Source organism: Schistocerca piceifrons, chromosome 8 (assembly GCF_021461385.2).
Source record: "Schistocerca piceifrons isolate TAMUIC-IGC-003096 chromosome 8, iqSchPice1.1, whole genome shotgun sequence".
In the NCBI taxonomy this organism is placed as follows: Eukaryota; Metazoa; Arthropoda; class Insecta; order Orthoptera; family Acrididae; genus Schistocerca; species Schistocerca piceifrons.
The window spans coordinates 316,112,272-316,129,100 of NC_060145.1; the positions used below are offsets into that span (position 1 = coordinate 316,112,272).

A 16,829-nucleotide genomic window follows, 5' to 3' on the forward strand; every position below is an offset into this window, starting at 1 on the left:
GAGCATTGGACATGTTCCTCAGAGAGGTCCACCCAGATTGTTCACAGGCAAACAGCGCTTCGCATTACTACGCATTTAGAAGAAGTGGATAATGCAACTGGGATGTTTACTGAACAGAAGATATTCAGGTCTGGTGAAGAATGTCACAGTGGTGGTCTGCAGAGGCATTTAAAGGCACAGTGTCACCAGCCACAATGTTGCAATTGCTGACATTTCAGCTATAAGGCTCAGAATTGTGAATTTAGAAAGCAGTGCAAGTACAATCCAAAAAAAAAACTAAACACCAACAGGAATGTTTCTTCCATCAAGAAGCATTCCCAGTAAATCTCAGTACCAGTAAAACATATGCAGAGATGGACTGTTGCTTGATAGCTTGGGTAAATAAAAGGCAGTAGATGTTTTTAGCAGATACTGGGTACACATATCGGTTGTGTGTCTGGACTTCATGAACAAGATGAGATTGAAAACACTGAAATTGAAATTGCACACAATAGGGAATAACAAACCATATTCACTGGGGACAGCACAGCTTAAGCTTACGGTAGGAAACACATGGTTTCTAATGTAAATGGAAGTGTTGCCAACTCTGTAACATAGATTTTCCACAATATTCTGATAAGACTATCTGGTTAGGCATCATGCTAAAACCAACCTTTAGCAACAAACAGTTGACCTCGAGAGGAATTTGTTTCCAATGAGTGCAACAGTTGCAAATGTTTCTGTGTCACAAGATACACCCACTGCTAAGGTGGCACCAACTTAACTAAGTGTGTATACATTACAAACTGTTCTGCATGATGATTAACTGGGATAATGACAGATGTTGATGTTTCACAACAAGCTTTATATTTAACAGAACCTCTATCAAGTAGTGACATGCTGAATGAACAGCACTGTTTTATATGAAAATGCAGCACATGCTAGGGAAATAAATGGCCAGGTTATGGTGCCAGTAAGCATGGATAATTCCTGAATGAATATAGGGATCGGTTGTATCTACTCTACAGGTATTTAATTACGAAGATATTGATGGGTCAGACATAGTACACGAGGTCAAGCAAACTGTCAGCTCACCTGCGTTATGTAACAAGGTTAGTCACTTAAAGGGTGATGATCGATCAGTTATGGAGTCATTGTTATTTTGGTATAGAGATTTGTTTAAATCAGATGGTCCTTTACCAGCCACACCCATAACACAGTACCATTTTCCAATAGGTAGTCAGGTACAAGTGCACAGTAAACAGTTTAGGTTACCACAACATCTACAGCAGTTAATAGAACAGTTCAGAGATCAACAGCTTAAAGAAGGCATATTAGAGCACAATGATGGTACTTGGTCAGCGAGTATAGTAATCGTGCAAAAGAAGTCACCTGATGGAACAAGAAAAAAATAGATTCTCTTGTGTTATAGATTTTAGATGAATGTAAGTAACTGATGCATATCCAGTTCTTAATATCTGAAACTTTGGATAACCTGGGACAGCATAAACTTTTTTCTATGATAGATTTAAGGAATAAGTCTCACAAGATTGAAGTATGTTCAGATTATATGCCAAAAACAGCTTTTACAACATCATCCAGTCACTACCAGTACTGCAGAATGCCTTTTGGGTTAAAAAATGCAGATGCAGCATCTCAGCACTTAGATGAAATCTTGCAAGGGTTAAAACTGAAGAAAATGCATCATCTATTTCGATGATGTTTTTTCAAAAGATCTAGATGAACATGTAGAGCATCTAGGTGCAGTACTGAATATAATGAAAGCAGCTCACGTCAAATTAAGCATTGACAAATGTCATTTTGCCCAATCACAAGTTACTCACCTGGAGCATATTATTAGCCAAGAGGGAGTGAGAATGGATTCTTGTCTCCCATCGACTGTATGCATCAAAAAATCTCTACTAGTCATTTGTCTGTACTTGTCTTTAGTCTGTACCTGTTCTTATATGCTCTCACCCCATGACCTAAAAACTGTTGTGATGTCACTCTGTAATCTAATAAACTGTGAATTTCTAGTACTCGTATTTTTCATTGTCTTCCAAGTCACAACACAAATGGCAACAAGTCTGTTTCTCACATGTGTTCATCCTTGCAGTTGTTTTCTCTAACCTCATCTGCCATATAATACAACTGCCAATGAGTCAAATTACAGTATGTTTCACTACAGAACTTTCTTGTGCTTCAAAGGCAATGGCAGCTTCCTTATGGCTGCCTTCAACCATTTCGTGGATACTTTGACAGTATGTGCTTCACTGTTCCTCGGTGTAGCATCACAGTGTTCCTCTGCCTGATGACTCTGCCGCATATTGGCAAGCCTTTGCCATGTGTTTAGCATATTTCTGGTTTGGTAAGCCCCTACCTAAGCTCTGCCAACACTTCATTGTCTTTCAAGTAACAGACATGGACACTGGTAATGCCTTGTTTTTGTTATGGCCTCTTTTTCCAGGAATGGCCTCCCTCCTCTTGTTATGTTTGTTGCTCTCTTTTTCAGGACCTGGCGTCCCTTTCTTTGTTCATTGGTACCCTTTTTAGCACCCGGCCTCTTTCTCTCTGTTGTTGTGTCAATAAGCACTCCATTTGGGACTGGCTTCAGTCATTCATCAATCACGTACGTACCCATGTTACAGCCACTTGCCTCGAGTTTTTCTTCATGCCATGATCTGCCTGCTCCATGCTGAGGGAAACATACCTTCCCCTAACACCCAATGAAGATGTTTGTCAGTGTAACTCCATTCTTGACTGCTGAACTATTGTCTTGTCTCTCTCACTTTGTGCAACATGAGAGAGCTGCATGTGGACACCAGAGCAGCTGTTTCGCTCTTCAACTTGCAACTATACACATGGATGGGCTCCCTATTGTTAGTGCCAATCAAATGCCATCTAGTAAGCTACACAAACAGCATTTTTCTGTTCTTGGTTGGAGCCTGCCACAGTCTACTTTCAGCACCTCACACTGCTTTTCCTCGCTTGGCTGGCACCTACATTGCCTTGGGACAAAATTCTTATTGCCTTTGCTGTACCTTCTTGGACACTTTTGGATGTTGGTCATTTGATGCCCTCCATGTTTCCTTATGTTGTTAGTTGCCCATCTACCGCAGTATAGGCGACTCTCACAGCACTGTTATACATTTCTTCTGTTGAAGGCCTCCCTTGCACAGTGTTTCTTCATTTCATATCCTCTCATGACTTTGCTTCTGCAATGGCATCCACTGACATCACACTTCACTGTGGCAGCACACTGCTAAGGCTGCACCCACCCATCTTCCTGCCAGATGGCCCACCCACATGTGGAGGATGCCTTCTACTCTGGTGCAGGTGCCACCTGCACCTACATGGGCACCTCTTACCTTCTGAAAGTGCCTCCTGCATCAACGTGGGTGCATTCCACACCGATCCAGGTGACTCAGCCAGTAGTATGTCCTTGTTACTATTCTGTACTAACTAGTCTGTATGCATCAACAAGTCTGCACTCATCAGTCATCATTTGTCTGTACCTGTCCGCCTATACTCATCTGTAATCTGTATCTGTTTTGTACGCTGCCACTCTGCGACCTGAAACTGTTATGCTGTTGCTCCATGAGCTAATAAACTGTGGATTTCTTGTAACCTTGTTTTTCAGTGTCACAACAGACAGAAGATGGCATGAATTAATAGTGCTGTAGTAGCATTTCAAAGTTACATATGTTGTGTGGCCACAAAAATTGTTCTTATGCATTGATATGTATGTCAAGAGGCAATCTGCTAAAAAATGTGAAGAGGCATAAAATTCAAAATTTTCGAAGTCCTAAATCTGGGCTACTAAGTTTGCTGATACACCAGAGACAGTCCTGGTTTACAGGTATTTAATGACTAGTAACATACAAGAACTACAAGGAAGAATGGGAGGAGGAGAGTATAATGGACATTATTAAGTATTTCAAAGAAAGTGAATGATGAGCTTAAGAGGACAGCTATTTCACATTCATCAATAATTTCCCAACATTGCCCAAACAGCCTTTACTAAGAGCCCTCATGCACATTTCTTCTAGTGTTTTTGCACATTTTTGCAATTTTTATCCCATTTGTCTCTGATAAGAGTTGTCTTGCACATTTTCTTCGATGCTTCTATACATATCTGTAATTTCATTTTTGCATTGTGTAGAAGGAGTCAGGTGAAACAAATAAGATTCATTACATGTTTCCTGTGATACTCAGCATCACTGGGGAACTTCACTGTCTTTTGAATTACAAACAGAATATTTTTCAAAAAGGAATTTTATGGGCCCATTCAATACAATAGTCCCATATTAGTCTGATGCAATATTTGGTTTAACAACATGATTTTGTAAGAACAGCAAAACCCAAAGAATAACCAGTATTCCAGCAGTAATGGGGCAGCATTGCTGTACAGCAATAGCTGGCAGACAGTGTGATGCAAGCCAGCACACAAAACGCCTCAAGTCATGCCATGAAGTCTTCGCAAAACAATTATACGGTGCCTGTTGTTATTTCTGACTGCATTAGAGTTTAAAGGCAGTGCTAATACATCCCAGGACAGTATCATTTTCAAGATATTTTCACAGAACAGTGTGGTGATGTTTCCATACCCTAACATGATAGTATCTAATGTATTTTACTATACCTTGGGATTAAAAACAATGAGAACCTGTATCATCAAGCAATTTTCAATCTTGTAAATATATATTTGTCACTTCTTCATTGCTCAGCTTTCCCTATCTTGTGTGCCAACTCGTGTCACACTGTCTGTTTGCTATTGCTATGCAGCCTTGCCACTCAGTTGCTGCTAGACTGCTAGTTAAAACACATTGTTAAGCTGAATATCACACTAGACTAATTTGGGACAGAGTTATTAACTAGGCACACAAAATTCCACTTTAAAAATTATTAACAAGAAATAAACTAAACTCTTCTATGGACACTGAGTGTCACATGGAACACACAATGAGCGAGTTTGTTTGAGGTAACCCCACCTGCATATAGTAGAAATAAAATTTGCAGCTATCTGCTGAACACTAGAGCAAATGAATCTGATGCCTCTTAGAGGAAATACCCAAAATAAACTATATTCTCTGGCTTCCATAGGCACTAGATCTGAATATTATCAAGGCATTGTGGTCTGTGTTGAAAAAGCAATTCAGGGTCTGTTATCCATCTCCAGGATCACTGGAAGAAATGGATAGCTTTTTTGTGAAGAATGATGTGTAATCCAGTAGCATACCATTTAGGCTGCATATGTATTTTCCTCCAGAATGATTCAGACTATTTTAGATACCAATGCTATCTATAAACAATATTCTCATTTTGTTAACACTAATTTGATCAATCCCTGTAAATAATTTAAGTTTTGTTCATGGGATCCTTGGATGTAAATAACCATCCATATCAGGATAGATATTTATTTTAGTTTGTTGCTTTTTTGTTTGTGCTGTCTTAGAGTGCTTTGTTATGAAGTATAACATGATTGATGATCGTGTTGTGGAATACCCTATAGGTATTTTAAATATTCTGGCTGCAGATGTCAATAGATAATACAGATCATACATTTTTATTGTCATGCTAGCAATGACTTCTTCTCCTTTCTATACATTTCCCTTCTGTTCAAAGCAAATGATCATGTTGTCATGCCACATAAATCAAAACTGAAGTACAGAATGAGAACTTGTGTTAGTTATTAAAACTCATCCAAGAAGAATAATTACTATGAAAGGAAACAAAAAATATATAATTATGAAAGTAATTTATAGATACATTAAGCACTATCACAAGGTGATGTTTCAAAGTGAAAGTGTAATAAATGCATTTGTGCTCCTTAAAACAGTTCAGGCACCTGTAATTTCAGCAGAACTGCTTTAAGGTACAAGTGACACAAGCAGATATATGGGGCACCAGACTGCACAATTTGATATATCTCTTGTGTGTCAAAATGTTCTCCAACTGACCCTAGGTTTCAGCTATCTAAAGTAATTAACCACGAAATTGTCTTTGACAATATTTATGTTACTGTACAGATCAGTTCTTCGTGGAATAGTATAGTCAATGAGACAAAATTAAGAAAAAACATTTTAAAATGATGTCATAGTTGCTTTTAGCTGTTACTGTTTTTATTTTACTATTGCAATTTCAGCATTTGTTCAATTTTCAAGCATAAGTTTTTTAAGATACAAGTTGATATTGTTATATTTGCCCAACATCAAACTGCTCTCAGAAATCTTATTAATGGAAATGGCACAAATGTCGAAACTGCAATAGTAAAATAAAAACAGTAACAGCTAAAAACAAATGTGACATAATTTTAAAAATTTGCTGAAGCTGTGGATTCATGTTACAAGAAAGTAATAAAAAATTGCTCTAGTTTCTCTACAATGATTAGAGACTGAGTGAACACTATGAGACAAAGTGGAAGCTACAGGTGCATACCTGGAATAATAGTATGCCCCTGATTCCCTGCTTCAGGGAAGCAGAATTCACTTCCTGGTAGAATCCCTCGCTGTATATTTACTCTCAGCACTTGTTCCTGTGCTTCTGTAGTAATCTGGTCCTCTCGAAGTACAAGTCTGGTCATTTTCAGTTTCTTTATTCCCCCATGGAATACCTGTTCCAAGATGACAATGAACGAGACCATTAAACACCTTTATGCTTCCCACAAAAGTGTGATACAAATTTGTGGTATATTCATTTAATTCAATAATTTCTTATGTTCCATAGATTTCATCATGTAAGAGAACCTTGAGGGATGCTGAACAAGCTAAGATACACACAGAATGTAAAACTGGTATATTAGTAATTAAATATTCATCAAGTGGTATAACTATTTGTACTTACTCAGTCCAAAGTTAACACAGTAAACGTACTAGCAACAGCAATACATGGGGGGCAGAGGAAGAATAGCTGCTGTTTCCTCAGATGTATAAAATAGCCAGTATTTATATGTTATTGTTTGCTTAGCATCTTAATGATCACCTTAATATCTGTTATTTTTGGGAAATTGTGATATAAACATACTAAAAACTGTTTATCATAGGCTTCTGTTTATCATAGGCTTGCCCACTCAATAATAGCATGTGGGATCCGTTTCTTGGAGATTACTCACAAAAACCTTTGATAATGCAAAAAATAATATTAAAAATAATGAAGAGAGTACCAAAATAATCTTCCACAAACCCATTTTCAAAGAGTTAATATACTGCCAGTAGTTTCTTTCATCAAAAAGAAAGCCCCTGAATCTCTTTACAACAAATGGAAATATCTATAGCCATGTCACAAGAACAAAAGCTAACATTCATCTGGTGATACAAAGATTAAGTAGAAGTCATAACAGGGTGAGAAATATGGGCAGCCTACTTTGCAACAAACAACCCATATCAATTAGAAACGAAGGAAATATCCTAAGGAAGAAAGTGACGGATTTACTAATTAAGCATAATTCTTATTCTGTTGATGAGTACCTGAAGGCAAACTTACATTAAATACTTGATCTTGTTCTCTACCTCCCATTACTCAACAGTTCTTACAATTACTTTTATGCTTGCTCGAACAGTCCACAGGTGTATTGCTGGTCCATAGCGTCCAATGGTCACAATATTTCGGCAATCAGACATGTCACCATTGTCAGGTGCACTGACGAACTGAGCTCCTGAGGGTGGGCAGCCATCTTAAATCCCCTCCCCTTGTGAGGCGTTCTCTCTGCGGTCTGCACCCATGTGTCAGCGGTCAGTGAGACACTGGCATCAGCATCTGCAATGGCGTTGGTGTAATTGCCTCGTCTGCCCTAGTTGCCCCGTTCGTTTCCTTTGTTGAGCATCTTTTTAATTAGACTCAGTGCTGGTTCCTGCGCCCTGCTGAGGTTGTAGCCGCAGTCTCAGTTGATGAATCCATCCCTGGTATGAATTTCAATAGCCTCTCTAATGACGCTGTCCCAGTATTTAGATGTCTATGCCAGGACCCTGGTATGTTGGTAGTCCATTTCGTGATTTTCGGACAAACAGTGCTCTGCGACTGCCGACTTGTTGGGGTACCAAAGTTGAGTGTGTCTCTGATGTTCTCAACAATGATCTTTGATGGTGCACACTGTCTGTCCAATATGTCTTCCCACACTGACATGGAATCTGGACTTCCACAAACTGAGATCATCTTTGACACTTCCCAATAATGCTTGCGTTTTATTTGGTGGTCAAAAGGCAGTTCATACTCGATGTTTCCTCAATATTCATCCTATTTTCCCCGACGGTGTGCCAGTATATGGTATATAGGCAGTGGCTATCTCTTTCTCCGTGACTTCCTCTGTCTCCACATGCTGTACTGTAGAGGTGGGGCGGTGAGCGCGTCTGATCCGCCATTTGGAGTACCCGTTTTTCCGGAATACAGTTTTGATGTGTTCCAGTTCTTGGAGCAGACTCTTTACATCAGAGATGGTGCGCACCCTGTGCACCAGTGTTTTTAGCATCCCATTCCTCTGCGCCGGATGGTAGCAGCTATCTGCTTGCAAATACAGGTTGGTGTGTGTTTTCTTCCTGTATACCTCGTGGCCCAAGAAGCCATTCGCTCTTCTTTTGACCATGATGTCCAGGAATGGTAATCTTTCCTCTGCTTCAGTCTCCATAGAGAATTTGATGTTTAGATGTACAGAGTTCAGGTGTGTAAGGAAGTCTAGGAGCTTGTCCCTTCCATGGGGCCAGATCATGAACATGTCATCCACATGACGTAGAAAACAAGTAGGTTTCCATTTGGACAATGCCAAAGCTTTCTCCTCAAAGTGCTCCATATAGAAATTCATGACCACAGGCAAGAGTGGTCTCCCCATTGCAATTCCTTCTGTTTGTTCATAGTATTCTCCATTAAAGAGAAAATATGTGGAGGTCAGAACATGCCAGAAAAAGTCGTTCGTCTTCTTGTCAAAATTCTGTGCAATAAGCTCAACTGACTCTCGAAGAGGCACGCTGATGAATAATGAAACAACATCAAAACTCACCAGGATATCTGAGTCTTTCAGCTTGAAGTTGTCAAGAAGTTGTCAAGATGTTTTACGAAATCCACAGAATTATGAATGTGATGAGGGCATTTACCCACATAAGGGCTTGGTAATTCTGCCAGATATTTGGCCAGCAAATATGTAGGTGCCCTAATGTTGCTGACAATTGGGCATAACAGCATCCCTTCTTTGTGGACTTTAGGGAGTCCATAAAGTCTTGGCAGTACAGGTCCTTGAGGTGTCAATTTCTTGGTGACACCCTCTGCTAAATCTATGTCCTTGAGAAGAGCTCTAGTCTTGTTCTCCACCTTCTTTGTAGGGTCAGCATTGATCTTCCTGTAAGATTCATCATTTATCAGCCTCTGCATCTTCTCAATGTAGTCCTTACGGGAAATTGCTTTTGTCAGCCCCTAAGACAACTAAATACTGGGAAAGCGTCGTTAGAGAGGCTATTGAAATTCATATCAGGGACAGACTCATCAACCGAGATTGCAAATACAACCTCAGCAGGGCATGGGAACCAGCATTTAGTCTAATTAAAAAGATGCTCAGCAAAGGAAATGAAGGGGCAACTAGGGCAGACAAGGCAATTACACCAATGCCACCACAGACGTCGACGCCAGTGTCTCACCAACTGCTGACACGCGGGTGCGAACCACAGAGAGAATGCCTCGCGAGGGGAGGGGACTTACTGCCGCCCACCCTCAGGAGCTCAGTTCGTCAGTGCACCTGATGATGGTGACATGTCTGATCACCGAAATATTGTGCCCGTTGGACACTATGGACCGGCAATACACCTGTGGACTGTTTGAGCAAGAAATACGCTGGGAAAAACTGAAGAAGCACACTTTTATGCTAGTCTGTCAGGTAAGACAGAATTTCTATTTATCAATGTCTCATAGAGTTGTACAGAAATAATATCCTTTTACTAATGTGTAATAAGATCTATTAAGATACTGTCATGTATCCTCCATACAGTTCAGTGTATTAAAATAGACACTGAGTCTTGTCATTCATGCTATTGTAGCCATTATTTTATTTTGTACAATATTTGTGTTGAATTTTCATATATATTGTCATCTACTTAGCCGATTAAGAAAAATATTAGGTTATTGCTGTCATTACTAAACATCTACTGTTGTTCACAAATATAATATGTAAAAATGCAACTACCATCAGTCCCATGTCTCTGTGAATATGACACAGTATAAGATTTCTGGGCTACAAATAAACAAACAAATCATAGATTTCCAAGATGTTTAAAGAAGCTTCTGCAAGATGACTGATTTCCTACTTTATGTAGAACTCTAACTGCTCACTTTAGCTTAATAATACAAGATTACAGTGACTGATCTGAAAAATATGCCATACCCCTGACTTTTCAGCCAACATAAAGTGAGGTACGTCTAAGTACAAAACTGCTTGTCTAAACTTCTTGGTTAGTTTATCTTTTTCATGTTCTGTTCTTGAATGTTATCCAGCTAGATCCCAAGTAATTTTCACATATCACTTTATTTAGTATGTGAAAGCCTCCAAAATATCACAGAATATAAAAGGATAGTTTTGTAATTTAGTACTGCTGGAACTTTACTTGTGAGGTCATATACATCGGTCACTGAAAAGTCTTTTTTATAAAAGCCATACTAAGAGCCAGTTGACACATACACTGCTGAAAATGAGGCAGTGCACTATTTGGCCATCTTCCCAGAAGTTGTTGAAAAAGGAAAACTGGAAGTGGTAAAGTAGGTCTTTACTTGGCAATGATTTCCTTATTTGAGTTTTTACAGATTTTTTAGAGTAATGCAACTCAGTATGTTGTCAGTATGTAGTGTTTTATACAACATTTCATTTATGTATTGTCAGAAGTGCCCCAGGGCGATGTGATAGCACCACTCCTGTTCTGTGTACATATATGATCCGACAGGTAGGGTGAGCAGCAATCTCTGACTGTTTACTGACAATACTGTAGTGTACAGAAGAGTGTCATCATTGATGGACTGTAGGAGGACTATATGATGACTTTGACATAAATGATATTTGGTTTGATAAATATTAGCTTGATATAAAATTGGAAAATGTAAACTTATGGAGATGAGTAGGACAAAACAATGCTGGGATATTTGGATACAATGCTAGTGATGTACTGCTTCACACAGCTATGTGTCAATTAAATATCTAGGTGTAACATTGCAAAGAGGTATGAAATGGAATGAGCAAATAAGGTCAGCCCTATGGAAGGTGACTATTTGACTTTGGAAGAATTCTATGGAAGTGTAGCCCACCTACAAAGGAAACACTATATAGAACACTTGTGCAACCCATTGTAGAGTACTGCTCAGTTGTTTGAGTCACCCCCCAGGTTAGATTAAAGGAAGAGCTTGAAGCAATTCAGGGCATGCTGCTAGATTTGTTACCGGTAGGTTTGATCAACTTGCAAGTTATGTAAATGCTCCATGAATTCAAGTGGGAGATCCTGGAGGAAAGACAACAATCTTTTAGTGAAACACTATTGAGGAAGTTTAGAGAAGTGGCATTCGTGACTGACTGAAGAACAACTGTACTGCTATCAAAGTACATCTTGCATAAGGACCATAAAGATCAGATAAGAAAAATTAAAGCTCCTACAGAGGCATATAGACAGTTGTTTTACCCTTGGCCTAATTGTGACTGGAATGTCTGACCCCGGTAGCTGAATGGTCAGCGCGACAGACTGTCAATCCTAAGGGCCCGGGTTCGATTCCCGGCTGGGTCGGAGATTTTCTCTGCTCAGGGACTGGGTGTTGTGTTGTCCTAATCATCATCATTTCATCCCCATCAACGTGCAAGTCGCCGAAGTGGCGACAAATCGAAAGACTTGCACCAGGCGAGCGGTCTACCCAACGGGAGGTCCTCGTCACACACCATTTATTTATTTATTTTTTGTGACTGGAATGGGAAAGAGACTGACTGGCAGTGGTACAAGGTACCCTCTGCCGTGCACTGTGTGGCACCTTATGGACTATGTATGTAGATGTAAATGTTTAAAATGTGTCTGACTGTCAAGTCACATGCAGAAGAGTAATTTCAATTGGTGGACTAGATTAATAAATATTTGTTTCCAGCAGCCACTAGATCCAGAAAGATATCTCATAATCATTCAAATATATCCTAAACTTGATAAAATGCAAAGACCCCAAGCACATGGCTGTAGTAAATTGTGACTTTTAATTTGTCTAATGTCAGATGGCAAAACTGCACTTACTAGTGGTAAGGAAAACAGTGTTGTAAACTAATGCTGAATACTTTCTCAGACAACTGCCTCAGACTAGTCTAACAGCACACTTATGAAAGAAACACAATAGGACCTAATCTCTTTGAGAGCATCATCAGTGAGAGAGGGATTAGTGAGCAGGTACTATTACCGGGATGACAAAAAGGTCATCAAGGGAGCTATGAGAGTATTTGTGTTTGGGCAAACTAATAGGCTGCCAGTCTTTGCACCAATTTAAAATGTTATTGAGATCTGACTAAACTTTCATGCTGCTTCTTTCAGACTGTACTTCATTACAAATAACTACGTAGGTTGGAACTTAAATAGTGACAACACTGCTGTGAAGACACTATGCGAAGGAATCTAAAGTTGTCGCTGATAGCACACGTTGTTGACATACCTACCTTACCTCCAAGCAAATGGATTCGCTCATCCCGTGTCACTGGCATGCGCACAATTGAGGGAAACACAGTCACTTGTGAGCGAGTGGTCTAACATAACGGAGACACTACGTTTTCAACACAGGAACAACAGAGTTGGATCAAGACTGAATGTACCAGAGGTCGTACAGCACGACAGTGTCATCAAGGTTTTCAAGAGGCATGCGGGGAACTGGCATTGCTGTACGGAACAGTGGTGCATTAGGTAAAAGCCTTCAACGAAGGTCAGCAAACTGGGGCAGACATGCATCGGGCAGGTTGTTCTAGCATCTCTGAAGAAGTAGTGCATGCTGTTGCCACATTAGTGAACAGTGATCGATGGCATACAATGAGTGAGCTCACCCACGAAACCGGATTAGCACATACGACTGTGCTTCGCATCCTGAAAGAACACTTGGGCATGCAAAAAATTGCATCACGATGGGTTCTGCATGACTTGATGGAAATGCAGAAATGGATGTGTTACAATGTTGCTCAGATGCACTTGGAGCGCCATGGGCATGAAGGAGAGGCTTTCTTATGCCGTATTGTAACACTGGATGAGACATGGGCCACATTGTATGAGCCAAAACTTAAATGCCAATCCAGAAAATGGCGTCATTGTGGGTCACCATGAAAGTTGAAAGTGCATCAGATCCCCAGTATGGTGAAAGTTAGGGTGATTCTCGTGTACGACTGTGATGGTGTTATTCTAACACATTACATTCCTCCATGGCAGACCATCAATGCACAGTATCATTGATCATTTTTGGAGCATCATCTATGACCAGCTTTGTGAAAGAAGTGATGACACTTTCTGCACAACCCACCCATCATTTTCCACGACAATGCAAGGGCGTATACTGCGCAAGCTGTGGCCACTCTGTTTGGTTGATGGGACTCAGAAGTACTGTACCATCCACCGCACTCCCCGCACTTAAGTCCTTGTGACTTCCAGTTGATTCCAGAGATGAAGGAACCACTTAGTGACATTCGCTTCAGAACTGTTCCAGAGATTCAACAGGCAGTAGACTGCTCCATTCACACCATTAACAGAACAGGCTCTGCAAATGGTATACTACGCCTTCCACATCACTGGCAACAGGTTCTACACAACGCTGGTGATTAAGTTCAAACCCTTGTATATCATCTGCAGGAAGTCTGAATTTATCATTAATATTATCTGCAAGGTCAATAGTATACAACAATTTCCTGGAATATGTCTGTAATTACATCTATAAGTACATCCGACGATAACTTTCCATCAAAGATCACATGGTGCATCCTTCTTACCAAAACTTCCTCAATACAGTCACAAATTTTGGATGATACTCATTGTGTCTAATGTTTTATTGGAATTCAGGAAATACTGCATCTATCTGACTGCTTTGATCCTTGTCTTTCAGGATGTCATGTGAGAAAACTGTGTGTTGGGTTTCAGATGATCTACGTTTCCAGAATCCATGCCGGTTGGCATGTAGGTCACTCTGTTCAAGATACATTATGTTTGAGCTCAAAATACACTCTAAGATTCTACAACAAATGGATATCATGAATATTGGATAGCTGTTTTGTGGATCACATCTGTTACCCTTCTTGTAGACAGGTGTGAGACATCTACTGCATATTATATCTAAGATAATAGATAAGTCAGCAGAAAATTCAGTATAGAGACTGACAGGGATTCCAATCAAGTGCTGGTGCCTTGTTTAATTTCAGTTGCTTCTCAATGCCTTTGACACTAATATATACATCACTCATTTTACAGTGGTTTCAGGATTTAATTGGGGCAGTACTTCTGTCTCTTCCTTTGTAAAGGAATATTTGAAAACAGAGTTCAACAGAACTTCCAGTTCTGATTTTTTACCATCAATTTCATTTCCTGTTTCATCCATGAGTGTCTGAACATTAATTTTAGTGCCATTGATAGCCTTTACACATGATCAGAATTCCTTTGGTTTTTGTGGCAGATCTTTAAATATCTCCTATTACAATCAGTGAAGGTTTCATACTTTCCCCTCCAAACAGCCAAACATGTTTTATTCAGCACTTCTTTATATATAGCCCTATGCCAGTACATTGACTATAGAGGTTGTGTCACTATTACCTCCTAGAATAATTCCAAATGTATGATAGTAGTTGAAAAGTTTGTGGGACAAATGTTGCATGTGACAAAGGGGGCCACAATATGACATTGGTTTTTTGTTGCTAGGTTGGGTCATGGTCAGAGATATGAAGGTCAACTATATACAGAAGGTGTTCGAAGTGATGACCATTGGTATCAATGCAGTGCTACAATCTTCTTATCATGGATTGAGTGGTATTCCCCATCACATCAGCACGTATTGAGGCACATGCTCTGACAATTCTGTCACGCATATCTTCAGGTGTAGTTGTAACATCTTTATAAACAATGTCTTTTACAAATCCCCACAAGAAAAAATCCAGAGGTGTCAAGTCTGGAGAACAAGCCAGCCACCACACATCTTCTCCTCATCCAATCCAACGATCTGGGAATTGTCTCTGCAACTCATTTCTAGCCTTCATTGTAAAATATGCTGGACACCCCTCATACCACATTCTGTTTCTTGTTCGTAAAGTTATTTCTTCCAACAACAGACCTAATGTTTCTTGCCAGAATGTGGTGTACTTCCTACCATGAAGACTTCCTTGGATGAAATAGGGGCTTATAATTCTGTCCTCCAGAATCCTACACCATACATTCACCAACCACAGTTTTTGGTGTTCAGCTTGCCACAGCCAACATGGATTTTCAGTTGCCCAATAATGCATGTTATGCAAATTAACATTTCTGTTGTCTGTGAATATAGCCTCGTCAGTAAATAAAATCAAATTAATAAATGTGTCATCCCTCTGAATCTGAAGTTGAGCCCATCGGCAGAATTCAATGTGACGAATACAATCCGTATCAGTTAATCCTTGGTGGAGACTGATATGGTAAGGATGATATTTATGGCAATGCAGAACACGAGCAACGCTACTCTGGCTGAGGCCAGTTTCCCTTGCGATTTGACGTGAACTAACACAAGGATCTCGAACCACAGTGGCAAGAGTACCAATTTACATCTCGCAGTTAGTAACTTTCCTTTGCCAGATTTGTTTCTGATGTGTTAAAGATCCAGTTGTTCTCAATTTATCATACACATATGTAAATGTATGATGTGTAGGGCGAGTACACTGAGGATATCTTTCAGTGTATAAGTCTCTAGCTCCCACTGAATTTCGTTGGCATTTTCCATAAATGAGAAGCATATCGAATTGTTCTTTGGAGGAATACATCATTCACATTTGCTTGATTTGATGATACTAGCCTTACTGTTTATATTAGTGTTGTATTGTGAAACTGTCAAATATGTTTACATGTCAATGGCACATTAGATGGATATGGCATATTTGGCGAATATTTACTATTTGCGCAATATACAAGAGAGAATTGTCAGAGCATGTGCTTCAATAAGTGCTGAAGTGATAAGGAATACCAATCAGTCCATGATAAGAAGATTGCAGAACTGCATTGATACCAATGGTCATCACTTTAAACATCTTCTGTAAATGGACATTCATGCCACCTTTTTGACCTTGGCTGACCTTCAAAGACCTTAATGTTACACATCATTGGATTCATCTTGATAGCTTCTATCAGAAAATAAGTACCAAACTATAGCATCCTATTTAGAAAAACAAAGTTGACTGAAGTGACCACACCTAGCAACAAAAAACCAATGTCATATTGTGGCCCCAGTTGTCCCATGCAACTTTTGTCCCCCAAACTTTTCAGCTCCTATCACACTTTTGGAGTTATTCTTGGTGGCAATAGTTAGTGACTCACCCCATATACTATGAAGGCTCCCTTGCAGCATGAACTATTCTACTAGATACATATCTGTCTAGTGTGTGGCCAGCTATTCTTTAAACTTGGACATAATTCCTGTACATATAGTTCCATCAGAATGTTTGGAAGCCACTAAGGCTTCCAAACATTCTGTTCCAAATATTTTTTGAAGAAAACATTTAACATTATTCCTAAATATGTCTTGTCCCATATCGAGCACCTGCAGGTAACTTTAATCTGTTTGTAAACCACCTTGAAGCTGTACTGGCCCATTTAATAACCAAAAACAAAGAAATAGTGGTTGCTGGTGATTTCAATGTAGATTTCCTTAAAGACTCT

General features: G+C 39.6%; 1 protein-coding gene across 1 annotated transcript in view; it reads right to left on the minus strand.

Moving 5' to 3' along the window:
- LOC124712311 (dnaJ homolog subfamily B member 13-like) overlaps positions 1-16,829 on the minus strand; it is a gene marked incomplete at its 5' end in the record, with an annotated part of 98,772 nt that overhangs the window by 25,954 nt on the left and 55,989 nt on the right. Inside the window, one exon of the mRNA XM_047242603.1 lies at positions 6,418-6,592. Within this exon, the coding sequence (XP_047098559.1) occupies positions 6,418-6,592 (175 nt within the window). The remainder of the gene's footprint in view (positions 1-6,417; positions 6,593-16,829) is intronic.